At 28.6% G+C, this 27,842-nt stretch overlaps 1 protein-coding gene across 2 annotated transcripts in view; it reads left to right on the top strand.

Annotated features, from left to right (window-relative positions):
* LOC107456656 (1-phosphatidylinositol 4,5-bisphosphate phosphodiesterase classes I and II) overlaps nt 1–27,842 on the top strand; it is a 363,608-nt gene that overhangs the window by 300,966 nt on the left and 34,800 nt on the right. For both annotated transcript variants that reach the window (XM_016074583.3, XM_016074582.3), the window contains exons 13-19: nt 2,463–2,547; nt 8,432–8,643; nt 10,186–10,279; nt 11,312–11,396; nt 13,766–13,838; nt 20,685–20,736; nt 27,559–27,713. In XM_016074583.3, coding sequence (XP_015930069.1) covers nt 2,463–2,547; nt 8,432–8,643; nt 10,186–10,279; nt 11,312–11,396; nt 13,766–13,838; nt 20,685–20,736; nt 27,559–27,713 — 756 coding nt within the window. The remainder of the gene's footprint in view (nt 1–2,462; nt 2,548–8,431; nt 8,644–10,185; nt 10,280–11,311; nt 11,397–13,765; nt 13,839–20,684; nt 20,737–27,558; nt 27,714–27,842) is intronic.

Here is a 27,842-nt window from a genome sequence, read left to right as displayed (position 1 = left end):
TGTGATTATGGTTGGCATACCTCATCTGGGGGATAAAAAAAAGTTCTGAACATCCTAATTACATTTGCATCGATCCAGAAAACGGCAGATGTTCTACTAATATTCATTAATCAAAGTCGTTTAGGAATTTTTGAAATTCTAAATGGGATGAACACAAATATAAGTTTGATTAAAACTGAAATCCTTATTTTTTGTGCTGTAAAAAATTTATGATTTCGTTATTTTTTTTTACTTTGAAAAAAATTTTCATAAAAATAAGAAAAAAAAGAAAGAAAGAAAAACAGTTTTGAAACATTACTTTTTAATTTTATTATGAAAAACTACTTTGTTGAATATTGCATATTGCACAAATCAGTTTTTCATATAAAAAAAAAATATACATATATACTCTTGCTCTATTCTAAATTTAGGAAATTTTTTTATCAGATTTCTTTCTTTTTTAATTTGTGCTTAGAGCAGTTTAGCCACTTCTTAATCCCATTTCATTTAACTTTCAATTTGATGCGACTGTAATTCGATAAAATGAAATGGGTTGCAAAATTAATGTTAGTTTTATTAAAGTAACACTTATTATTTGCTTCGAATGAAGTAACGTTACACGAAATTTAAATTGTTAGTTTTAATTATGAATAATCTTAAATATAAGTAATTAAATTTAAATTGTCATTTAATAGAAATTTTCCATGAAACGAAACTTTTTGCAATTTTTTAAATTTCTTTTTATTTATCTTATTCAAAGCTTGTTTTTATGTTGACAGTGATATCTATTTGTTTTTAAAAAGATATTATGATTTAATACAAACGACACTTTATTCACAACAGAGGGGAAAACAGCTGCTTTTCGTGAGTTTAGATTTTAGTTTTAATTTCTTACTTGTTTTAATTCGCATTTAATGCAGTGTAGTCCTTTTTGGCTCTTGTGCCATCCCTATAAATAAAATGAAAGTATACAATATTTGAAGTTTTGGAAGAAGTTGTACCAAAACACCAGAAGATTTCATATAACCTTAATTCGGTACTAAATTTCCCCATAGTATTGTACAAATTATACCATCTGTTACTTTATTGCGCTATTTTATTGATTAACATGAATGTAAACATAGTGCAATTTGTCATTTTTCTTGAAAGTCTGCAATTGTATTCAATATCATGGCTCAAGGGAGTGGTATTATTATTCCATGTAAACTAACGGAAAGTGCAGACGAAGAAAAAACATCAAAACACCTTCTTTTTTTAATAACTTTAATCTAGAAAAGATAAATTAATTTGACAAAAGTTGTATATTAATAATATCATCAGAATTACTAAGTTAAATAATACTTTCTTCAAAGATGCTCGACTAGTTTATCGAAGGACACTTAAGAGGACGCTACACCATGGGAGAAACTTTTCCTGACAATTTCTGTTTCACCTCCATTAGTATTTTAAACCTTTCTTTAAGGAAAAATTGAGTTCAGGTAAACCTAGAATAAACCATTAAGTCTCAAATACTAAAAAAATGTTTTCAAAACATGAAAATGCAAACAAACTACTTCAGGTTAATATGGTCCTGATAGTTTGATCAAAAGAGCGGTCCAAAATTTGAACCTCTTGATGTTAATTTTTCGTTTCGCGTATTTGGCTATATTTCTGGAATTTTTTCACCGAATTGGAAAATTTCTGCACACAAAATCAAGTAGTGCAAAGTTGTATTCCTAAAATTTGATTTCTAAGGAATAATTCGACTGATTTCGCTCAAATTTCTGTATTTTCCATGAAAAACTACATTTTAAATGATGTAAAAAAATTGTGCACTTTATAATTCAAACGTTGTGAGACTATTATTAAATAAAATGATAAAAAAATATTAAATATTTCATAAAAGTTATTTTTTGTATGGAATTATTTTTGGATAAATGAATTCCAGCAAAAAAAGTTTCAAAATAAAGAATTTGAGCGAAATCAGTTCCTGAGAAGTTGAATTTCAAAAGAGTTAGAACATCTATACATCTATAGTAAACTCAACATAATGTCAATGCATTAAAATATCCTGATATATATTTTTCTATTTAATTTATATAGGGAGCGAAATTTTAGAAAATAAAAATCTAATCCTTATTATCTCAATACAAAACTTTCTTTAAAATAGTTCCAAGAAAGTATAAGTTCTAAATCCACTTTAATGACCATGGATATAATTATAAGAACTGAAAATTCTCGAAACTTCACTTCAATTTTAAAACGGAATCATTATTTTTATGTATTACAGTTCTAATACCAACTTAAAATGACTCTAAAAGAAAACAAATTATTGGTTTATGTAATCATGAAGATTGTAACTCCAAAACTCCAAATTAGTAACTTTGATCTTCTTCGGGGAATCTAAGTTTGTAAGAGCAATTTCCTGGAAAACTAATTACTAGATTCATTAAATTTTCGCATCACATTGAATGCCAATTCTAATCTATGTACTTATTTTTCAGTTGAATCCTGGACAGCTGCTGCCATCTCCTCATCAATTGGTACGGAAAATTATTATTAAAAATAAAAAGAAGCATTTTCCTAGAGGTAACGTTTTGTAATTTCAATATTTTTCATGTAACTATTTTTTTAAAGTTTTTATTGCATTATAGATATGCTTTTACGAGCAACGAAATCGAGTAGCATAAGTTTTAATTCCAAGCTCTATTTATTAGCTCCATGAGCTTTTATTAGTAGTGAATTATACCATTTATTTTGGAAACATACCTGTATTTTTCTTTCTAAGAATTTTGAAATTCAAAATAAAACATTTCATTTCTAAAAACAAGAATAATAGAGCATTCGACAGCATTTCTAACCATGGAATAGAGATTTTTTAATTAATTTCTATTTATCTTTTAAAATTTTTTAAATAGTCGGAATATTTTTTGTTTTGCTTGAAAATAGCAACGAATTTTAGATTTAGGCTAGATTACGAAAATGTTTGTAGATAATTCCGGGAAATAGCCCTTACCCGTGAAAATCCCTAGCGTAAGGAATACCGGGCAATGAGATTAATGTGCATTTTTGCCACATTCATCAAAATGTGTGATTATAATCAATAATCACTGTTTATTATTGCCAATAACAAGATAAACTGGAATTGTTGAGGGAAAAAATATCTCCTCTAACTATTAAAAAAAAATAATGAATGTAATAATATAAAATAAAAACATTACAGAAATCGACCAACCGTAAAAACTGAAATAATTATGAATGCATTATTTTCGATTTCCAAAACCTGAAATCAAAAAATTCTACTTGCTACAAACCCTTATTCCGTACGTTTTTCTCACTTGAAGAAGTTATGGAGTAATATTCATCCATAAGGAATTAACTTGATATTAAAGCGAGCTTGATTATAGCTTGTTCTAATTGCTCATATGGTTGAATGAATTTTCAATAAAACAAATACAAGTTTACCAATATTTAATTAGTTTAACAATATTTTATTTAATGTTTGGTTGTGTTTGTTAGTATTTAATTTATAAGGATATCATATCACTCAAAGAAGTTGATAGATGTTATTGTTTGATATCGGTTGGAGGTTATTTAACTTTTGATATCAATATCTAAGAAAACATCTGAATTTTGTAAAAAAAGTGAAAACAAACTTACAGTAAATTATTTGAATCATTAAAGTTGTCTAAATAAAATCGCTACATACAAAATATTTAATATATGAAACTATATAACTAACAGTGGTATTAATAATAGAGAAAAAAATTAAAATTTCGGTAAAACAGCTTACAAAAATTGATACAATAATTCATTCTATCAGATTTTCGACCTCATAATACCGATTTATGCTTGTACTTGTTGAATCTTAAAATATGAAAAACGGAATGCTACTAGAACTTAGTAATAATTAGCATTAGTTACTCAGAAGTAATTCTTTGTTACCTAGTTAATTCACACTCATGATCTTCAATATTTATGCAATTCTTTATTTTACTTTAGTTTAACCAACGAAAAAGTTGAAGATTTAAACTTTAATGAACCTTAAGTTTTATTTTTTAAAAAGTTTAGTGATACGCCTTAGAGTACTTATTCCACTGACGAATTTTTAACTGCAACTTATAAATTATATACAAGTATTCTGTTAAGACCACCTTAATGTGCTTTTTTAGAATCCTCATCAAAAAGAAAAACGAAAGGTTTACGTAAACTATTACATTAAGCGAGGAAAATACTAAAATGCTAACGAAATCTGATAAATCTCAGCTGGGTAAGTGAATGTAATAAGCATCAAAACTAGTTTAATTCATGGGTGAAAATTGAAGGAAATTTTAATAATTGTCTTTTAATAAATTGTCCTTCTCACTCCCGTGAAACTGACGGGGTGAGGTTTTGCCCTCTATTTCTCGTTCCCGTGATATTGACGGGCTGGAGTGTTCAGCTGTAACTCGGCAATAACAATAAAACTAGTTTATTTCTTTTGCCCAGAAAACATTTTATTTCTCATTTTACACACCAGATGGCAGTACCTGGATATTTTTAAGGCAATTGTAGATAGTTAGTTTATTTTGAACTAGATGTCAGTACTAATCAAATACGTAATACAAGTACAAAAGCCAAGAAAATAGGCACTTTTATGACCGTTTTCTTGAAAATTAACCGATCGTTAAGGTGTTAACTCATATCTCTGTTTTCTTCAGCAAACAATTTATTGTTTTCTTTTTCCTGAACAGTGTTTTCTTAGATTTAGAAAGCATTTTTGTTTATAACTCATTTAAATATTAATTAACGACCCTCAATGCGTATACTTCATTTGTTTTTATTTTTAATAAGTGAAAAGAAGCAAAAAGGAAATAAAATAAAATTTATTAATTTATTTATTTTGATATTCTAATTTCAAAAATTATAAACATCATGAAATTATAGTAAATAATATATCGCATAAAAATCTTACTAGTAGAATGATTATAGTTTAAACATTTTTGGAGAACTTTTAAATGTGGAAAGACTTTATATACTATTGTAATAGTTAAACACAAAGTTTTCAATAAAGTTTTGTTTCTTTTTAAAAAAAATACTATTGAGAATAGAATGATCGAATATTTTATCATTTAATCGTTAAAATTCAGAGTGTTTGACACAGAAAAAATATTTATTTTTAAGTATTGATTATTTGGTCTGAATTCGGGGCGAAAGTGGGAGAAAATCGTTTTTTACATTATGATAATAAATATCACCTCACTAACAGAGTTCTGATTTGAAAGCATTATTGTATCGAAATTCGAATTCCAGACTTCGAAAGTACATTTCAGTGGAATGGCGAACGAAATCGAATAAAAATCGACCGCTCTCGGCTGCGGAAAAAATACGGAAATCCAATAAACTTTTTTTCCGAAATTTCATTTTGACACCAAGTTTAGAAAAGTAGTTCTGAAGAGATTCCAAGTTAAGTGTTTGAAAAAAAATAATAAAAAGAACTTAAACGAATAATGATTAAATAAAAAATACATATAAAAAATGCGACTTACAATTAATAAGCATTTTAAAATCCTTAAATAAAAATAGAAAATTTTTTTAATATTCATATAAAAATTCCATTTCATTCCAAGTGCAAATAAATAAAAGTTGATAGGATTTAAGGTCCCAAATAATCAATAATGACAATTACACTTATTTTCATATAAGTTCTGAATGATATTTCATAAATTCGTTAAGTAGGTTTATTTTTTTATAATTTTATAACCGTCGTTGAACAGCCGACCCAATTTTCGGGTTTACGACTGCTAATGTTCAACTACGTAGCCTTGTGACTTTGAACCCAATCCAGAAGACAAAGGAACTCCTGAATCAAGTATTGGGGGATATTTGCCTTCGTGAAGGACTTTTTGATGGAACTAACCCGCATTTGCGTTACATGGAGAGGAAGACCATGAGAACCTCCCACAGTTAGCCTGACAGTAAGGGGACTCTAACCCATGACCCGTCTACCACTGAGGATATTTCATGTCAGCACTGTGATCGGTGCAAGCCGGATGCGGAGTTCGTATCGACTGGGATTTGAACCCAGTTCACCTAGTTGAAAGGCGAACTCTCGATCCCCTGAGCCATAGCGGTTCAATTAAGTAGGATTACTAGTTTTTTTTATATATTTTATTTTCGATACGTTTGCAATTAAATACGCATTAAATTATTTTCACTTCCGAAAGCACCAATGTTGGCACATTTTGAACCAATGTTGGAACATTTTGTTTGTCTTTACCAAGTAAGTGTTGTCATGAGTTTGTTGTTTTCTTCAAAGCTGCTATAAAATACAGAGTGCGGCAAAAAAAAGAAACAGACGGACAGTATTTATTGTAACTTTATTAAAAATGAATAAATTAACAAAGTACAACAAATAATATTACTAGACTTTAACTTATAAATAAATTCACATAAAGAATGAGTCTTTAATAATGGTCTGAAAATTTTTGAATTCTATGGTATAAAATTTTTTACATCATTTTAAAGAATATAAATTTCTCATGGCACAATGCAGATTTTGAGTTGAATAGTTCCTGTTGAATCGAATTTTAAATATGTGACTTTTTGAAATTCAATTTCTCATGAACTATTCAACCGATTTTTCTCAAATTTTGGATTTCGTCATGTTAAATTAAGTTCTTCAAAATGATGCAAAAACTAAAATTATTTAAAATTATGCAAAAATTTTTCGACCGTTCTTAAATAAAATAATAATAAACATTTACTAAAAGTTATTTTTACATCGACTTATCTTTTGATAAACAAATTTTATAATTATCTGCAATTTTTTTTTTTAATTCGCTTATAAAGTTCTCGAGATACGGCGAAATTGGCAAAAAGTAAAATTAACATTAAAGGATCCAAGCTTTGGAGTACCCTCCAGACATAACTATCTGGACCATATTTCCCAGATTGCGGCTACCCCTAAATTTTGGGGGTCAGAAATCCAAATCCGTTGGAAAAAAAAGTTATGTTTATTAAGAGAAAGTACGTTTTTGTGTCAGATTTCTCAACTTTAAATATCATCTGCACATTAGTTTGTTTATTAGCATATTTGAGGTTAGTTAGCATATTTGAAGTCACCCTCTCCAGTCGTTAAAATTGAGTCCTAGAACGTACAGATCCGATCATTAGATGAAAAGTTATTCAGCGTAGTCTGTTTTTTTTTCTTTTGCGCGAACAAAAAATTCCCCTCTGTCGTTATACCCTCGCTTAAATAATTCTAAAATAGCAAATCTTTGCTTTACATTGTAAAAAATGCCACAATACAATACGTAAACTAAGAGATATAATTAAAATAGTAGACAAAAAGCTACAAATTGAAAGGAAATTAGTTAACTTCTGTTCTAATTATTAACCATGAAATTAGCCCGAGTTTTTTTTAATGTAATTTGTATCTTTTGCATCAAAGGTTTGCCATTGAAATATGTATGGGAGTTTTTAGGTGAGTAATAACGGATAATTAAGTGTTAATTTTTAAATACCTGTGAGCTATTTAAAATAATCCTATAATATTTAATTTATATCTGCTTCTGCTTTGTTAGGCTTAGTTCAAATCCATGTCAATATTCTGTCTGTGCTGTATCTATATTTTATTAACAAACTCATTTTGTTTAAGAAATATTCTATATACGTATCTTAAATTTAAGATACTTGCTTTATATTGCATCGTAAAAGTAACTTTACTGATTCTTATGTGCATCGTAAAAGTAACTTTACTGATTCTTATGTGCATCATATCTTACTATAATTGTCTTACTGTGTCTTACTTTTTGTCTTGCTGTGTAACAAACCAGGTGGTGGCTACATTACACCAAGAAGTGTAAACGATATTCTAGGTTTCTTAAATATCAAAAAAAAATTTTTTTTTTGAAAATTGAAAATTACAGTGCACATGTGCACAGTGCACATAAATGGAAAATTACAGTGCACATGTTTGAGGTGTTCAAACATAGGTACCCAATTTCAAGACTCGCCAGGCGTAATAATAAGAAGTAACGAATTTTTTTTTTCTTTTTGTGATTTTGTATCTTTTCCGTCATCCTTTCTTTAATTTTCTAGCTCGTATAATACATTTCTTTATCCCATAAGTTTTTTTTTTAACTCGACTGTCTAAACCCTCAAATTTTCCCATGATACTAAGACACTTCAGATTTGCACTGGGTATAGTAAAGCAGAAGCTATTTTGAATAATCTGATTAACTGCGTTATCTTAGTACCTCCTGAAAGAACTGTCATGTTTTGGAGGTATTTAAAGTGAACGAGCTCATTGATCTCATCTGATTCAGATCAGAGGGATGGGTATCATCATTCTTTTATGCATAAGTTTCACTGCCATTACTTTTATTTCTAGCTCATAAGATATTTTGCAAGCCCATACATTTTATTTCATTTACTCTTTTTAATGCGCAGATGATATATTGTATACTTATACGTTCTATTCACTTTGCAGCACCAGACCGAACACCCAAATCTTCCGTGGGTAGAGACGATCAACCACTTACACCAGAACGCGTAAAAAGCTCTTCTGTTAGTAGTCCTATATCAGGAGATGAGAATGATCCTGGAGGTGGAACAGAGGATAAGATAGATGGAGCCGAAGAATCTGATACAGATATAGGATCCGACGAAGAAGAGCCGGAAGTCATTGAAGGAGCTGAAGAGGTAAGTTGGATGACTCAGCAGTTCAGTTGATCGGATGAGATTTATATTTTCACTATTTCTGCTGATGTAGTAAAATTTGCAGAAATTTGACTCACCATTGTCGAAGTCAATAGATTCAAGGAATGGATTTCACGAGCAAATTTTTCCCTTTCCTGGGTATTTCGGTAAAAATACACTGTAAGAAATTGCGGATCAAATTATGGTACAAGATACCGGCACTTTGGGTACAGCATCTGTAAAAAAATGGATTTTACAGATGATGCACCCAAAATTACTGTACTATTACTCACTATTTCTGCTGATGCAGTAAAATTTGCAGAAATTTGACTCGCCATTGTCGTAGTCAAATTATGGTACCGGCACTTTGGGTGCAGCATCTGTAACAAAATGGATTTTACAGATGATGCACCCAAAATTACTGTACTATTACTCACTATTTCTGCTGATGTAGTAAAATTTGCAGAAATTTGACTCGCCATTGTCGTAGTCAATAGATTCAAGGAACGGATTTCACGAGCAAATTTTTCCCTTTCCTGTAAATTTCGGTAAAAATACACTGTAAGAAATTGCGGATCAAATTATGGTATAAGATACCGGCACTTAGGGTGCAGCATCTGTAAAAAAATGGATTTTACAGATGATGCACCCAAAATTACTCTATCACAATTTTTACAGTAATATTTATTTAATTAAATTGATTTAGTGATTTTTTGGTAATTATTAGTATAAAATTCACTATACATAGGATGTTTTTTTCTCTAACATGTTCCGCTAAAAATGAATTTACTGTAAAAAGTACTGGTACCCAGAGTGCGGTATTTCTTACTGGAATTTTTTACAGATAGCACAATTTTGCGCTAATATTTATTTAGTAAAGTGATTTTAAGGCAATTGCCACTGTAAAAATTACTGTATAGAAGATTTTTTGTTCTTTTATATTTTCCTCTAAAAATGAATTTTACTGTAAAAAGTACCCAGACCTTGAGTGCTCGTGTTTCCGATTAAAAAATTTTATCTAGGAATTCTTACAGCGTAGGAAAGACTGTACTCAGAGAATTTAAATTTGTTAGCAAATAGGAATTTCCTAAAGGAAATATAAAATAAAAATTTGACAAATAAATTAAAATATTAAGTAAAAAGAAAATTAAAACTTATTTGCAAATAGAATAAAGACTGTATATTCCATACTTCTAATATTTTTTTAATCGTGTTTTACGCGCAAAATAAAATATTTTCAACTTTAGTAAAACAATAAAATATCAAATTTAATTACGCCCATAAAATATTTTCTACCATATTTTTGGAAAATATGTTTCCATCACCTGACCATTTTCTTTTTAACTTTAATACTATATATTAAGGATTGATAATTGAACTTGGCAGTATATAGTTAAACACAGAAAATATGAAATCATAGTAAATTATATTTGCTAATCTTATTTATAAGTTAAAGCATAGTAGAAATTATTGACATTAATTATCTAAACCAAGTATGAAAACTAAGAGTTTTTCATTTTAATTTTTTGTTTTTTGTTTTCCTAGGATAGAGCTCGAGAGTCTGAGGCTGGGGCAGAAATGTCAGCTCTAGTTAACTATGTACAGCCTGTTAGATTTCATTCTTTTGAGTATGCCGAAAGTAAGTTTTTCCCCGTGAAGAAAATTCTTCTATGAATAGGTGTTTAATTTTCATAGATAAATTACGGAGCTTGTTTTTTGAGTCAAGATTTCACTAAAAAACATAGATGAAAATTGGCATATAAATTATTTGATAAATACCAGTTTTTGATATTTAATGGCGGAAATGAAGGCATTTTAAAGAAATAAAGCACATTTTTAACTCCTTTTTCCATTCCATATACAAATAGAAATATTTAAAAAGCAGTTTGTAAAATTTAAATTTTTACTTTGACTATAAATACAGGAAAACAATTACCAACTTTCTAAACATCGTTAAATTGAAAACTTTCTTTAGGACAAAAGGTCATTTGAATGTTTAGAGTAAAAGTGCCTAGTATATTTAAACTTTGTTTTATCTTTCTATTGTCATTATTTAAGAATTCCTAATTGACTTTGATTCATAATTCTTAATGTTAAAAAGGAAAATTTAAGAAAAATAAAAATAATGATTATTAAATAATTTTGTTTTTAATCTCATTAGCTTATCTTCTCTTTTTCAAAATATACATAATTTGATGATATATCAGAATCTAACTTTTTAATATACTTTTTACTTAAAACAGCAAGTTATAGAGCATGTAGTTTATTTTAATCTTCAGCTCTTGAAATTTGTGTTTCAAAGAAAGCTTCTTTGGTTTAATAAAACTCTAAATTAAAGGAACTTAATCTACCTTGTAACTCCGAAATCGCTTTTCAATTCTATGTTTATACCTGAATGCCATTTCAAAATTTTAGTAAAATAATAATAATATTAAAAACTGAAAATGCATTTTTTAAGTAAAATGGAACAACAATAAAACCAAGAATGCAGTACTTTTTAGTGTATAAAAAAATGCATGATTTAACACTTTAAAAAAGAAATAGGTAGATTTAAGATTAATTCAAAAGAAAAAAATGCTTAAAATAGGATTCTTCCTCAACCTGTTAGAAAAACATAAATCATAATGAACAGTTCAAAGCTTATATTTCAATAATTGAAATGTTATTATAGGGCGGAACAGGAGTTATGAAGTATCATCATTTGTTGAAACCCATGCAACTAATTTGCTCAAAGAACATCCAGTAGAATTCGTCAAGTATCCTTTCATATTTAGATTTTATGTTGAATTGTCATATTCTAAAATGAAAAATCTCTAGTAGCTAGATTCATTCTAACTCGTTTCTAATGTTGTTGTTTTTTTTTGTTTTTTTGTCTTCCTTTTACAGATGTAAACTCAAAATATAATTTCATGAAAAGATTATTGATGTGAAACTCATATATTTATTTATTTATTTGAATTTATTTCAAAAAAAATTAATGGACTTAAAAAATATAATGGTTACTTCATAGTGTGTACTAGGATCGAAATAAAGAGCAGAACACCTTACTACCCTTTGGGCTAGTGATCGGATTTTCACATATTTAAACGAGATTTTAATGATTCGAAAGTAATGCATAAGTTTGACTCAAAATATAGTCTTTTCAAATATTCAAAATCATCAAAGCTTAACCCCGTCCCGCCCCGGTCAGGGGTCATCTGGAGAATACTGTCGACTCTAAGTGCGCGCACGTGACCTCTCAGCAAAAGAAAGAGAGGATTCAAAAAGGTAGGCTTGGTGGCGATCCATGGCAACACGTCGGAAAAATGGGCAAGGGTGGCAGAAGTAACTCCAGGGAAAACCCTGGTTGATGTGATGTAGATTGGGGGCCGCTCGCCCAGAGCAGCGACCTCACCAAGATACAAATATTCAAAATATTTATGGTCAGACTAAGTTACATTTTAGTATGCATTTGATCAAAGGATTAAAAGTTATGAAGGTATCCCATATTTTTTATTATGCGCAATAGGATAGATATCGCATATAGATAGGGTGGTCATAAGCTAATGCCACTAAGCTAGGGTGATAAGATTCTAAGTTGATGCTGCTAAGTTAGGACGATAAGATAGATAGGGTGATAATAAGTTGACGCTAAATTAGGGTGATAAGATAGATAAAGTGATTCTTAGTTAATGCTGCTGAGTAAAGATGATAAGATAGATAGGGTTATTGTAAGTTAACTCATTGAATTTCTCTAGGAGCTCATAAATATGAGCTTTTATGGAACTTATTCTTCTGTAGTGACTGCAAATGTAAGTTGCCACTACTTCACACCAAAGTTCATTAAAAAATATATATACGGAAGGAAAACACAGATTTATATTTTGAATTGAATTTTTGATGGTAACTTTTGCATTATCAATACTTTAACTTCTAAAAAAACGCAAAAACGTCTTTAAATAAGTTCCACGAATCAATTTTACATTTTTGTTTCAAAATTTTGATACAACAAACAAGATGGTATTTTCTAAAGTAGACTAATATAGCTATCAAACTTAACAATCAAACTTGTATAGTATACCAAAATTCAAAAAGAAACACTTTTGACTTTTTTCCAAGCTATTTGCTAATATATTGCAACATTTTATTGTTTGTTTGCATGAAAGTTACTTAGTTCCGAAATTAAATTATCGTGAAAAATGCATTTAAATATTAGCTTATGTTCTTAAATCAACTAATAATTCCAATAATCGATCAAACAATAAGCATTTAGAATACTAAATTATAGAACTACTGTTTGCATGGATAAAATAATTCTTATAAAATTACCCTACCGTATGGTAATGACGTTTCTCATAAAGACATCCCGGGATATAAAACGGTATTTAAACCATTCATTTGGTAATTTTTCATTTATATGGTAACGGTCTATTGGTAATTCTAGTTTTCAAAATTATGGTCTTTATTACTACACATTTATAATATAAAAATACTGAAAAGTAAATTTAACTGGACATGAAAAAAATTACCTAATTTTACCACATTTACCAAATTTAAAAGCATATTATAAAAACCATATTTTACTGTCATTTTTAGAAAAATCATTACCAAAGATCTTTGGTAAAAGTTGATTTTTTATGATTTATGATTTTAATTTATGAATTGTTTTAATTTATGAATGACCAAATTTATAATTTGGTTACCGAGCTTTATAGTGTTCTCCTAGAGCCAGAAACACGGTGGTAAATTTTACCATATTCGGGTGGTTTTTACCATACTTTTTCTCTCACAGTAAATGTTGCAGTGCAGTAGCTCAAAATAAAAATTATAATAAATTATTATTATCAAAAAGAGTTTAAAAATATTTTTTTTTTTTTACAAATTTTGCATAACTATTCCTATTATGTAAAATAAAAAGAAGATTGAGCTAACTTAATTTAATCTTGAAATTAGATGTATTGCATCTCTTAAAATGATTATTTTAGTTCTAGAAAATATATATTATTAAGTAATATTTTTTTTGCTACATATCCTATTGTCTGCAAATAAGATTTAATTATCTCAAATTAAACTCGACATATTCAAATGCATTAATTTTCTTTCTTCTTAGTCTATGCCTTACTTAACTTCGTTAACTCTCGTATAGTTATAACAAAAGGCAGCTGAGTCGGATATATCCTAAAGGTACAAGGGTGGATTCCAGCAACTATATGCCTCAGGTATGATTTTTTTTAATGTTAATTTTGTTTAATAATGTATTATTTTCGATAATATTTTCAACGACGATACGGAGAAAAGTAATAGCTCTTCATTCTGCAAAATTATAATTCTGAATAATAAAAAATACTGATAAACATTGATAGTTTTGTCATTGAATATGCGATTTTGGAGTTGTTTTGTAGGCTCATCTTTTATTCATAAATAGTGCCAAATAGCGGTAATAAAATAATGAAGTAATGGAAATGAATGAATCGAAAGAGTTTATATGAGCCGTGATAGCTCAGGGGATAGAGCGTTCAATGAGGTGAACCGGGTTCGACTCCCAGCGATGGCTGGTCGATACCAATTCTGCATTCAGTTTACACCGACCACAGTGGTGACGTAAAATATTTTCAGTGGTAGATGAATCTTGGGTTAGGAACTAAAACTGTTAATAATAAGATATTACAAATAAATAAATTTATTTTGTTAATTAATTTAATTATACAATTTTATAAACTTCATTGAAGTTATGATTTAGACTGATTTTTCGGTGGTCCTAAATAGTAATGACCCTGTGTGATCACCTAGGTCACCACACTCAAAAAGCAATCTTACCACTAACCAAGTAAGCGCGAAGTATTTCAATTGAGCACCAAGTTTATAACGTGCATAATGCTTTTCTAAAAATACTCAAACTAGCTAAAAATATCCAAAAATAATTAAAATTTGCATTTTAACTGGTAAAAATGATTTACTTTTATACAAAAAAAAAAGACCTCCAAAGTTTTGACGTGTATTTCCAGACTATATCGTAATTCAAATATCTCATCTATGAAAACTGGACAGTTCATACTTACTAACTTGATCTTTATTTTTTTTTTTTTTGCCTGTATTAACGCTGCTACACAATTATTGCTCCGGTATTAACGCTATTAGCGAATTATTGGTATGAAAAAATTATTATTAGATAAGATAGGATAACATACCAGACAGCAATTATGAGACAAAGAGTATATTATAATAAATAGTTTGTATCAGTAGTAGTTTCGATAATTAAAGTCTATATTTTGTATCTAAGAAAGCAATTAGTTGTCATATTGTATAATCATATAAAATATTTTGCAACCTATACCAACTCAATTAGCAGTTATCGCAGTACTAAAAATATAGCTGTATCCATCATTAAAATCGATATTTATCGATTTTGTTTCGATCGATACTTATCGACAGTGATTTCTTAAATCAATATTAACTCACTCTGTTAGAATATTTCGGAAAAATAATTGTATAGACCAAACAATTATAAGCCAAACTAGTAAAATAGCTATAAAAAAGAAGGTATTTAAGCAGTGAACTGTAACTAATCTGTCAATTTCATGATTGGTTGGACGGGGGTTTGAATCCCAGCGTTTACACCACCACATTTCTTAAATTCCTTCTACCCATGAATATTTTCTAATGACCTACACTTAATTGATAATCTTAAATATTGGAATACGAAACACTCATTCATGCACAGATGGGAGCACCGGAGAACCGCTTAACACATAAAATCTATTATTTCCCATGTCTCTCAATATAGATGGAAACTGCCAGTTAAACCATTTAAACCAAATTCTCCAGTTAATTTAACAAAACACAACTCAACCACAACCTAACTTCGGTTTCCATTATATAACACGAAAAGCCTGACGTAACCTAACTCTAAAAGCCAGTTAAATTTACGGTTTCGAAGTCATGCTATGTGCAAATAATTACGAAACCATATAGTTTTGTAATCACGGTTTCTTAACCATACTAGTTGTAAACGATTTCAAAACCGTAAAGATAAAAAAATGTTTCTGACTGTAAACTTTATGGTTAATTGGATAGACAGACTGTTTCCAGTTATTGTGCCGTAATTTTAGAATAAAGATTTGAACAGAGCAATGGCAATTTAAATAAAGGTAATCATCAACAATAGACTATTATTAAATCTCAGTAATCTATTATTAAACCATTTTATATTAAATAAAAATGTACCATTTTAAAATGAAAAATTTGATTTTTATTACAAGGTAAGATAACTAGTGCATAATGTTGTGGTATAAAATAATATTTTCGAAGCATAAACTCCTAAAAAATAAATGTTTTATCCCACGAAAGAACATTTTATGAAATAACTAACACTTTAGAGTGTAACAAAGAGAATTTTAGTATTATACTTGCAGCAGAAAATAAAATCATAAAAACTGAGAATAAATTCCACGCGTTACTTTTCGAGACCGAACGAAATGGATTTTAAAATGATAGTTCATGGACTAGAATAAATATATTATAAATATGCACATATTCACATACAAAAATATGCACACCGACTTTCATTTAATATCTGTTCGTAATACTTGTTTAGTATAAAATAAAATTTCTTCTCGATTTTTATTCATTTTCATTTATTTTTCTAATCATTGTGTAATTAGTTGCGCTTTTTTCTTGCGCTTTACTCTTTCTCTATTCATTTCTTTTTTTTCCTTTTTATTGATATTTTTTATCTATTTTACAAAATCAATATAACAATTATCATAATTTAGTTCCTCACCCCTTTGTTTGTTCGAAACATATGCAAATGCACGGAATGTCAGTTTAAATTTATTCCTAATACAGTAATAAAATAATTCTTCTGCGTCATAATGTTTTTATTTAATTTTCTTAATATTGTGTAACAGTATATTGTGCAATATTGTGCTTTTCCTTTGTTTGTTAATTATTTCAGTTTTTTTTTTCCTTTTACTGATTTTTTTCATCAATTTCATTTGAAGTATGTATTGATTATCAGCACTGCGGAAAAATTAACGTCTTTTTAAATTCCTAACTTTTTTATTCTACAATAGTAGTTTTTCATTTCTGTTTTAAAGGTTCATTCTTGAAAATATATTTTTCTATTTTATTTGTTACGATTAAAAATTTTCTTCATTCTTCACAAAACTAATTTTTACACTAATCAAAATAATAATAAAAATGAGCATTAAATAAAAGAACTGGTTAAAAACTACAGAAACTATTTTCTTCTTTTTGCTATATATTTAGAATGTAATAATTTAAACTTTAAAAAAATAAGATCAATACATCTTTTAATATTTAAATTACTTTAATGCTCATTTGTGTAATTTTAAAAGAACAATCTAACTTAGAATCCATTTAAAATGAATTAAAACTTTCGGGTGATAAAGATAATAACTTAAATATTTCTAATATTTTGCCAGATAAATAAAAAGATTTTGTAACTTAATTTGTTACACAAAAATATAAGATGGATTTGTAACATTCAATTTCCCGTGAACATGAAAGTATACAAAGGTATGAGAGCTTTTAACTTAAAGCTTCTGATAAAAAAAGATAAATAAAATGCTCAGATAAAGGCAATATTTTAAATTCTTCTAGTATTTTACTACATAAATAAAACGTTTTTGTTAAGTAATCAGCAGTTTGAAAAATATATGTTTAATTTGTAACATTTAGCATTACGAGAACAACAAAGCACGCAGAAATAAAGAGATTTTTTATTTAAACCTGCTGATAAAAAATATAATTAAAATGTTTAGATGTAGTAAATAGTCTCATATTAGAAAACTGTTAGAAATTTCTCGGAAGAAATGGTTAAATAAGGATTAATTTAATTGTCCTTTTACCATATTTAAACAAAACTGTCAAAGAACCGTAAATAAAATGCTATTCGAACTGTTAACTGTGAGAAAAACCGTTTATGGACTTCTTTCAACTAATATGGTTAAACAATCAGAAGTTTAACGCACCAACTAGGCTCACCTAATGAAGTCACTTAGTTTCTCGCAGTACATATTATAGCCGAGAAGGCTATGCTGCCAATTTCATGACCGATAGAACGGGGGTTCGAATCCCAGCGTTGACACCGCAATGATTTCTACCTTCCCTTCATCACAGGAAGAGTTTCCAGTGTTCTATAATCCCCAATTTGTCACCCAGGACTAATAGAATATGATTATTACTCATTCACGCATAGATGGCAGCACAGTAAAGCTGCCTAACACAAAAAAGTCGTATATTTCCCATCTTTTACTTTAGGTGAAACAAACAGATAAACTAATTAAACCACATTCCATGGTTCAACAACAACTCAATTACAACCTAATTCCAATGTCCATTACCCAAGGAAAAACTTAGCTCCAATGTTCAGTTAAATTTCTTTTTTACAGTTTTGAAGCCATGCCAGTTGTAAATGTTTTAAAAGATCAATAGTGCTGTATTCATGGTTTTTTAACCATATTAGTTTTAAACGTTTCAAAACCGAAAAGGTAAAAAATTGTTTCTTACCGTAAATTTTACGTTTAATTGGTGGGACAGACGGCTGGCGATTATTTTACTATATTTTTAGAATGAAAATTTTAACAATGCACTAAAGTATGCAAAATTTAATAGCTTTTTTTTTTAAATTTAAATCTACTGATGAAAAAAAAATAATTTAAATGATAAGTTAATATTTGAACTTTTCATATATTTAAACAGATAAATGTAACATCCTAGTAAAGTAATCAATAACTCGTAAAACTTAAGTCTATCTTGTAGAATTCAACTAGACAAAAAATATTACGTGTCAAAAATAATAGTTTTATATATGAACTAAAGTATCTTAGAAAGCTGTAGAAATGTTCTTTTCAATGAGTTCCTTCATTTTTCATATACGTGACATAACTTGAAAACTCTTACTAAAAGAAAAGAAATGGCGTATAAATTGGCTCAAGCTTTACAGACTTGGTATTTATTTGATGCTCACTGCTTTAAGGTCAAAACATTTCTTACTTCAGAGGGGCAAAAAGACATTGTTTCTAAAAATATACTTCTCTTATTATAGAAATCAATTATTATTATTTTTATCGAAATACTTTAGTATGATAAATTGTCCCTACATTTTATTTTCAAAACAATATAAATTCACTCGCTTAATAGGTAAAACTAAGAAAATATTTGGATAATTTTGATCATAATTTATAGTAGTTACTTAAAAGATGTAACTCTAATGTTAAAATGCTACACTGTAAAACCAAAAATGGCATTTTAAATTTAAAAGCCTAAATAAAAAATCATTTCATTGCTTTTCGTTTTATTCTCATACTCCTAATTTGATATTTTGCTAGGATACCATATTTGTCTCTCTGTTGAAATTCCCTATTTGTTCCTTTCATATTTCTCACCCTGCTAGTTTCTCTTATTTACAATTCTCTCATTCATTGTGTGAAATTTCTCGGAAAAATGGTTAAATAACAATTTATTTAATTGTTGTTTTACCATATTCAAATAAAACAGTCAAATAATAATAAATAAGATGGTATTCAAACTGTTTATTGTAAGAAAACCGCTTATTAACTGTTTTTTACTAATACGGTTAAACAATCAAAATTATATCGCACTTACTAGGCCTCCTAATAAAGTCACTTTGTTCCTGGCAGAAGGGTAGATATTATAGTCAAGAGGGCATATCTGTCAATCTCATGGCTGATAAAAAGGGTGTTCGATTCTTAGCGTTGCCACTGTGATATTTCCTTTATTTCCTTCAACACATGAAGAGTTTCTAGTGTTCCGAATTTTCCAAATTTGTTGCCCCTGATAGTTAGAAAACGATTCTGTCACTTCCGCATTGATGTCAGTACCATAAAACTGCTAAACTATATCCAGTTGAATTTCTGTTTTGCAGTTTTGATACCATACTAGCTGTAAATGGTTTTTAACTACATAAGATGTAAATGGTTTCGAAATCAAAAATGTAAAAAATGTTCTTTGCCGTAAACTTTATGGTTAATTGGATTGACAGACTGTTCGAGATTATTTTATCATAAATTTAGAACGAATCCTTATTTGTCTCTCTGCAAAAATTCCTTATTTGTCTCTCTACAAAAATTCCCTATTTGTCCCTCTAATACTTCATATTTTCCACCCTGTTAATTTCTCTTATTTGCCACTCTCAGGTATTTTATATTTGTCACCCTGCTACTATTCCATATGTGGTCCCCTATTAGTATACCATATTTATCACCTCGCTAGTATTCCATACTTAACACCTTGCTAATATACCATGTTTGTCATTCAGATTGCGATATACTAATATTCCAAATTTTCTTCTTTTCTAATATCCATATTTGCTCCTCTATTAGTATTCCATATTTTTCCCCTCCTAGTATTCCTGCTAGCGTTCTATATTGATCCAATATGCAATATCGAGATGCCACATCTGTTATATATAGTATTGAACAAGATGCATGGAACAAGATGCAATATCTGTTATATATAGTATGTAAATCCCGATAAATAAATCTGGGTACTGTATTATAAAAATCAATGCTTGGCTTAACACCACAGTTTAGTAAGTAAAAATTAAATGGAAAAATAGAGACTCATTTCATAGCAACGTGAATTTGTTTCCTGTAAAAATATGGTGACAGGTAAAACAGCTTAACCGAGCTTAACAGAAACTTTTCGTTTTTTTTCCAGCCTTCAATTCATCAATGCGGTTAAACATATCACTTTTTCACCACGATTTCCTCTTCCACCTTCTTCATCCATATTTATAAAAAATTAAGTTTCACTATAATCAACTATTTGAATAGTTCATTGTATAATCTGCCCAGATATTTTTATCATGCAAAGAAAATATTTAAATTTATGCTTAAATAGTTCCATCTGTATTAAATAAATAAATGGATTTCACTTCATTAAGACATATGGTGTTGTAATGACGCATTGTTTTGTTTACCTCTTTTAAATATTAATTCTCTGAAAATTTTCAACTCTTTTTTGGAACTCTGTATTTATTTTATAACAAGAAACTTATAATCCTCATGCATTTTTTTCAGGTTTTCTGGAATGCTGGATGTCAAATGGTTGCTCTTAATTATCAATCATTGGGTAAGAAAGCAAATTGACCGTCAATAAACTTTTAATCAAATACCGAATTATGTATCTTGTTCTAATCGACATTTGTGTAATAATTTTTCGTAATATCGGCTCTTAAAAACGGAGATATTTTTGAATAATTGTTTTTACAAATTGCTCAGTTTTACAATTTTATAATTTGTATGTCTATACAGATACAGAAATAGTGCAAAAAGTATGTTTTTCTATTCATACCTATTTGATTTTTCTTGGAACTTTCGTTGTTGTTATGAAAAAAAATGTTTAAAAAAAATATGTTATGTTAAAAAAAAATCGAAAATTTTTTTTTAATGATTATTTACTATTTCTTATTAAATTATTTAATTATAATCGAAAAATTTTTGAATTGCTAGGTATGCAAATGTTTGACTTATTTGACTCATTTATTTATTTTGACTTCACCAGCCATTCTGTATAATCGCAAATTCTTCTNTATAATTTTTAACTCGTGAAGTATTTTTTAAGAATAATTTAACCGATTATCTGGATTCGGACTTACATCTAGAACAACAAAGCTATTTAGTGCTTTCCAGAATTTTTAAAAAAGATCCTCACTTAGTCTTGTTTTTGTCCTCACTTAGCCTAATTTCACGGGGCTAATATGGACAGGCTATGGGGCTAGTGTCAACAAACTTGGTAGTTTATTAAGTAATAATTTCATTTCAACTCAGAAAGGTACATCTAAAGCCGAAATGAAATCAATTTCAATGTATGCCTTACAGGAGAATAAATATTGGCATATGTTAATTAAAATACTAGAGCATTTCACTTTGCTAAGAATGACATGTTAAACGCAAATCAATAGATTTCAAAATCATTATCAAATTTGATTTGCAATTCTAAGCCGAATCAATTTTAATAATCATAATTTTAACATGATAATGAAATGGTCTGATTGGACAACACACGGAGCGCGTAGCTTGGGGATATTTCTCTCGCTGGAACAATTAAAACAACTCGCAAAAGACCGTTCGCTGATATTCTGCTTTAGTTTAATGTATGGCAAAAATAAATTCATCTATTACAATTTAAATTCTTTAAAAAAAACTTGATTTTTCTTGAAACTTTCAAAAAGAGAATTAATGTAAAGATTTCATTCTAAATATTTCACTTTGTGATGAAACCACTAATTGTAAGGGTGTGTCATTCCACAAAATCATTCTCGTTTAGACAATAACACCAAATGTTAAATATATAATCCTAAAAAACTGAAGCAGTGAGAAATTACTTGATTTAAAAACTTTATTTGCTTCAAAAATATACAGATTCGAAATAACAGTCAACAAGTTTCAAGCGCTCAAAAATGGGTGCTTATTTTCAAGACTTGCAAGACGTGAATAAAAAGAAGCAAAAGTGATTTGAAATATGAAACATAAAGTTGACAACGAAAAATAGAAAATAAATGTGAGTAACAAAACTGTAAAAACATCAGTAGCTGAGAGAAGCTATTTAGGTAGTAGACAGAGCTGCATATTTAAATTCTATAATATTCTCTCTTGTATTAACTATTTAAAAGCTATTGAACAAAACTGGAAAAATCTCAGTAGTCGAGAAAGAATAGTTTTTATTTTCTCTCGGCTACTGAGGTTTTTCTAGTTTTGTTTCTCCTCTTTATTTAACATTTTTAATTATCATCTTTACGTTTTATACTTCAAATCAGTTTTGTTTCTTCTCATTCACATCTGGAAAGTCTTGATATTTGGCGCCTATTTTTGAGCACTAGAAACATGCTGACAGTTATTTCGAATCTACATATTCTTAAAGCTAATGAAAATTTTTAATCAAGTAGCATCAAACACGTTATATTTATGCAAAAATTTTCGACACGTGTAAAATTTTTCCAATTACAGCGAAATCCGCTAGATGAGAAATTAACATTAAGGGGTTCAAACTTCTAATTTCTCTCTTGACTAAACTATTGGGACAATATTTCTCAGATTGCGATTAACCCCATATCGGAGATAAGAATCGAAACCATTGGGAAAAAAAGGCATGTTTGGTCAGAAAAAATATGTTTTTTGTCTGATTTTGTAACTTAAAATACCGTCCGTTTTAATTAATTACCATATTTATGGTTAGAGCCTTGAACCAATGAGTCCTAGTACGTGAAAATATAACAGATAGATCAAAGCTATTTAGAGTGTATATATATATATAAATTGCTTTCTTTAGTTTGAAAACTATACTTCATAGAAACGCCTTCCTCTTGATTAAATTTAATTAAACCTACCTTGAATATTCATAGACTATAAAGCTCAGTTGGGTAATGCAATATTCAAGCATTTAATATAATAGAGCATTATCATTATTTCTGAATAGCTTTGGAATAGAAGGAGAACGAATTGTACTTTAATCATTCCGGATTATAGCTTGGTTACTATAATAGAGATTTATTCGCTGGATAATACCAAACTAATTATCTCATCGCATGAAGGTTCACAAGGACCATCATCTTAAATATTGACCAATGGGATTGGAGTGACATTTATTAAGCCTAATTCTCTGACGGTCTACATTAGAGTTATTAGCAAACACTGTTATCAATAATATGGTTATTTTGTACAAATTTATGATTTGAACTGAAAAATAGACCATTTTATTGTTTGTAAATTGTATTTTTAACTTTTAAACCAGAAAAAATTGTGAAATAATTCATTATGCACATTCACATTGTATGTTAGTATTGTTTGCACGGAATTGCTTTACTCAAAATAGTGTAAATTTATTTGCTTATAGCCTTGTTGGAAGGGACAAAGAAATTAAAAAAAAAATTTTAAATATGCGGGATTTTTAGATTTGGGTAAAAGAATGATCAAAATTACCATAATGTGGTAAAATTACAGTATTTCTGGCTACATGGGAGCACCAAAAAACTCAGTAAATTTTACTGAAAGTCTCTAGTAATGATTTAGGTAAAACATGGCTTTATAATATGAGATAAGACTGTATAAAAAATACTGGTGATAAATTATAAAATAATATAGATTAAATATGATAAAATTTGGTAATTTTATCTTGTTACCTCAGAGCATGGGTCGGTTATGCATTATTAGAGCATTATTCGGTCAAATTTACTTTTCGATTTTGTATTTGATACTAAATGTGTGGTAATAAAAACTATAATTTTGAAAACTAGAAAGATTTCTAGTAAAACGTTAGCATATGAGTGGAAAAAATTACCGGATGCATGGCTTATACCGTATATTTTGTTTTATTAACCAGAATTATGGTTGTTTTGCCACAAGTGTTATCCCTATTTAGTACGGTAATTTTAGCAGATTTTTTTTCCCTGTGTGGAAAATTATTGTTTAATTTTTACCTTAAATTTATCTATGAATCAGGCAAATACTTTCTGTACTTGTCTACAGATTTCAAGAAGTTATTCAAATTTTTACCTTCAGTTTAGTTAACAATCTTAAACAAATCAACTTTTCAATTACGTTCAGATTAAAAATTTCGATATTTTTTAAAAATGAAAGTAAATATTTCTTTTTCAACTAAACTTAAATTGACGCAAATTAATATTTCTAGTTAAAAAAAAATCTAAACAAACCTAATGACTAGCTCAGTCTAGCAATCCTGTGTCATTAAATTTTCTCAACCCTACCAAATCGAAGAAAATTTTTTATTTAAAACTTATTCTACCAAATGGGCAAAGGGAGTTACTGCATTAGAATGAGTTAGGTATTTAAAATGCTTGTTTTCTAGTTAATTAATACTTAGTTAATTAATATCTAACTAATTAATACTAAACTGTGTTATCTGGTTAAGTAGTAAGTTCTAAAATAAGTTGGTGCATCGCAAATTAACGTATTGACTAGAAAACATGAAGATTTATAAAGTATTGTAATAACGATTGAGAGAGTCGAAGAGAGTGAAAGTTCAAAAATTGCAATTACAGCTTTCGCTAACATGTTTAACAGAAAATATGGCGAATGACTGGGACGTAAGCTTTCAGATAAAACTACCAAAGAAAAGTAATCTGATGGATAACTGGCGAAGAACTTCATTGTTAAATTTATGCAGTGGAATTTTTACTAAAATAGTGCTCAGAAGAATAAAAATAAATGTCATTAATAAAAGTTTGCGATCTGTGCAAGCAGATTTTAGAGCTAAAGGATTGTGTATGGACAATTATCGAATAGAAATATTTAAATTTCATCAATTTTAAAAAATGTGTTCAACAGTTTGGCTATGGGAACACTCAGGACACTATTGAAGCTAGATGGATATTATCAGAAATATTTATAAAAATTACCCCCATGTACTTGTAATCCATACGGACCAATGCGCAGACCTTAAAAGTTAATTTAGGTAGTAGACAGAGCTGCATACTTTCTCCAACAATCTTCTTGATTGCTGTTGATTGCAAGAAGGACATGAGATGGACCTTTTTTGAATATCTTTCTCGTCTTGATTTTGTAGATGCTCTACGGCTATTGGCTTCGACAAGCGACTGATACAATCGTGGAAAAATGCAAAATTCAAACGAAATCGGTCGAATCAAATTTTAAAAAAGTTAGATAACTAAAATTTGATCTCACAAGAAATATTCATCCAATTTCGTTTAACTTGTGCATTTTAAAATTACATTTTTTTATATTCATTGAAAAAATTTATAGAGGGAGAGGGGGGGGTTAGTGTAGACATTCCTTGAAAATTGTCAAAAAACCATGTTGAATATAATTTTTAACTCGTGAAGTATTTTTTAAGAATAATTTAACCGATTATCTGGATTCGGACTTACATCTAGAACAACAAAGCTATTTAGTGCTTTCCAGAATTTTTAAAAAAGATCCTCACTTAGTCTTGTTTTTGTCCTCACTTAGCCTAATTTCACGGGGCTAATATGGACAGGCTATGGGGCTAGTGTCAACAAACTTGGTAGTTTATTAAGTAATAATTTCATTTCAACTCAGAAAGGTACATCTAAAGCCGAAATGAAATCAATTTCAATGTATGCCTTACAGGAGAATAAATATTGGCATATGTTAATTAAAATACTAGAGCATTTCACTTTGCTAAGAATGACATGTTAAACGCAAATCAATAGATTTCAAAATCATTATCAAATTTGATTTGCAATTCTAAGCCGAATCAATTTTAATAATCATAATTTTAACATGATAATGAAATGGTCTGATTGGACAACACACGGAGCGCGTAGCTTGGGGATATTTCTCTCGCTGGAACAATTAAAACAACTCGCAAAAGACCGTTCGCTGATATTCTGCTTTAGTTTAATGTATGGCAAAAATAAATTCATCTATTACAATTTAAATTCTTTAAAAAAAACTTGATTTTTCTTGAAACTTTCAAAAAGAGAATTAATGTAAAGATTTCATTCTAAATATTTCACTTTGTGATGAAACCACTAATTGTAAGGGTGTGTCATTCCACAAAATCATTCTCGTTTAGACAATAACACCAAATGTTAAATATATAATCCTAAAAAACTGAAGCAGTGAGAAATTACTTGATTTAAAAACTTTATTTGCTTCAAAAATATACAGATTCGAAATAACAGTCAACAAGTTTCAAGCGCTCAAAAATGGGTGCTTATTTTCAAGACTTGCAAGACGTGAATAAAAAGAAGCAAAAGTGATTTGAAATATGAAACATAAAGTTGACAACGAAAAATAGAAAATAAATGTGAGTAACAAAACTGTAAAAACATCAGTAGCTGAGAGAAGCTATTTAGGTAGTAGACAGAGCTGCATATTTAAATTCTATAATATTCTCTCTTGTATTAACTATTTAAAAGCTATTGAACAAAACTGGAAAAATCTCAGTAGTCGAGAAAGAATAGTTTTTATTTTCTCTCGGCTACTGAGGTTTTTCTAGTTTTGTTTCTCCTCTTTATTTAACATTTTTAATTATCATCTTTACGTTTTATACTTCAAATCAGTTTTGTTTCTTCTCATTCACATCTGGAAAGTCTTGATATTTGGCGCCTATTTTTGAGCACTAGAAACATGCTGACAGTTATTTCGAATCTACATATTCTTAAAGCTAATGAAAATTTTTAATCAAGTAGCATCAAACACGTTATATTTATGCAAAAATTTTCGACACGTGTAAAATTTTTCCAATTACAGCGAAATCCGCTAGATGAGAAATTAACATTAAGGGGTTCAAACTTCTAATTTCTCTCTTGACTAAACTATTGGGACAATATTTCTCAGATTGCGATTAACCCCATATCGGAGATAAGAATCGAAACCATTGGGAAAAAAAGGCATGTTTGGTCAGAAAAAATATGTTTTTTGTCTGATTTTGTAACTTAAAATACCGTCCGTTTTAATTAATTACCATATTTATGGTTAGAGCCTTGAACCAATGAGTCCTAGTACGTGAAAATATAACAGATAGATCAAAGCTATTTAGAGTGTTCCGTTTTATACTTTGTGCTCTGTACATATGTATGGTATTGAGTTAATGAATTAGGAATAAGTTCATAAGATACTGCCCTCGCACAAATTTAACAATAACTTTTTTTTAGTTTTATTTAGTACTGTAAATTTCAAACTTTATGCAAAAAGCTACTTATTCCAATACCATTTGAAATGTGTGTTCCTTAAACTATCTTTTTTAAAGGGTTACATTAAGAATATTTCGGAAAAATTAATTTATCGATGGGTGCTGTAGTATCATCATTCATCAGTAATTACATTTAATTCATATTCTATTATGTTTTTACGCATTTATTATTAATACTTTATGCTAGGTTGCATTATCGTAATTAGTCGATTATATTGTGATCATTCTTTTCTTTTTTTTCTCATTGACTTGTAGACTTAGGAATGCAGCTCAATCTGGGAATTTTCGAGTACAATGGTAGATGTGGTTATCTCTTAAAACCAGACTTCATGAGAAGAACTGATAGAAAATTCGATCCCTTCACGGAATCAACTGTTGATGGAATTATTGCTGGAACAGTCAGCGTTAAAGTAATTCAGATTTATATAATTATTCAAATTGTGATTAAAATGTTTAAATAAAGATGAAATGTTCTGTATAAGAAAAGAGCATATCTAGTTAAAGTTTAAATTATATTGAAATGTGGTAATATATATATA

The sequence above is a fragment of the Parasteatoda tepidariorum genome, chromosome 5 (genome assembly GCF_043381705.1).
Source record: "Parasteatoda tepidariorum isolate YZ-2023 chromosome 5, CAS_Ptep_4.0, whole genome shotgun sequence".
Classification (NCBI taxonomy): domain Eukaryota; kingdom Metazoa; phylum Arthropoda; class Arachnida; order Araneae; family Theridiidae; genus Parasteatoda; species Parasteatoda tepidariorum.
Note: the sequence above shows the minus strand (reverse complement) of the source record. Positions and strands in the feature narration are given on the sequence as shown.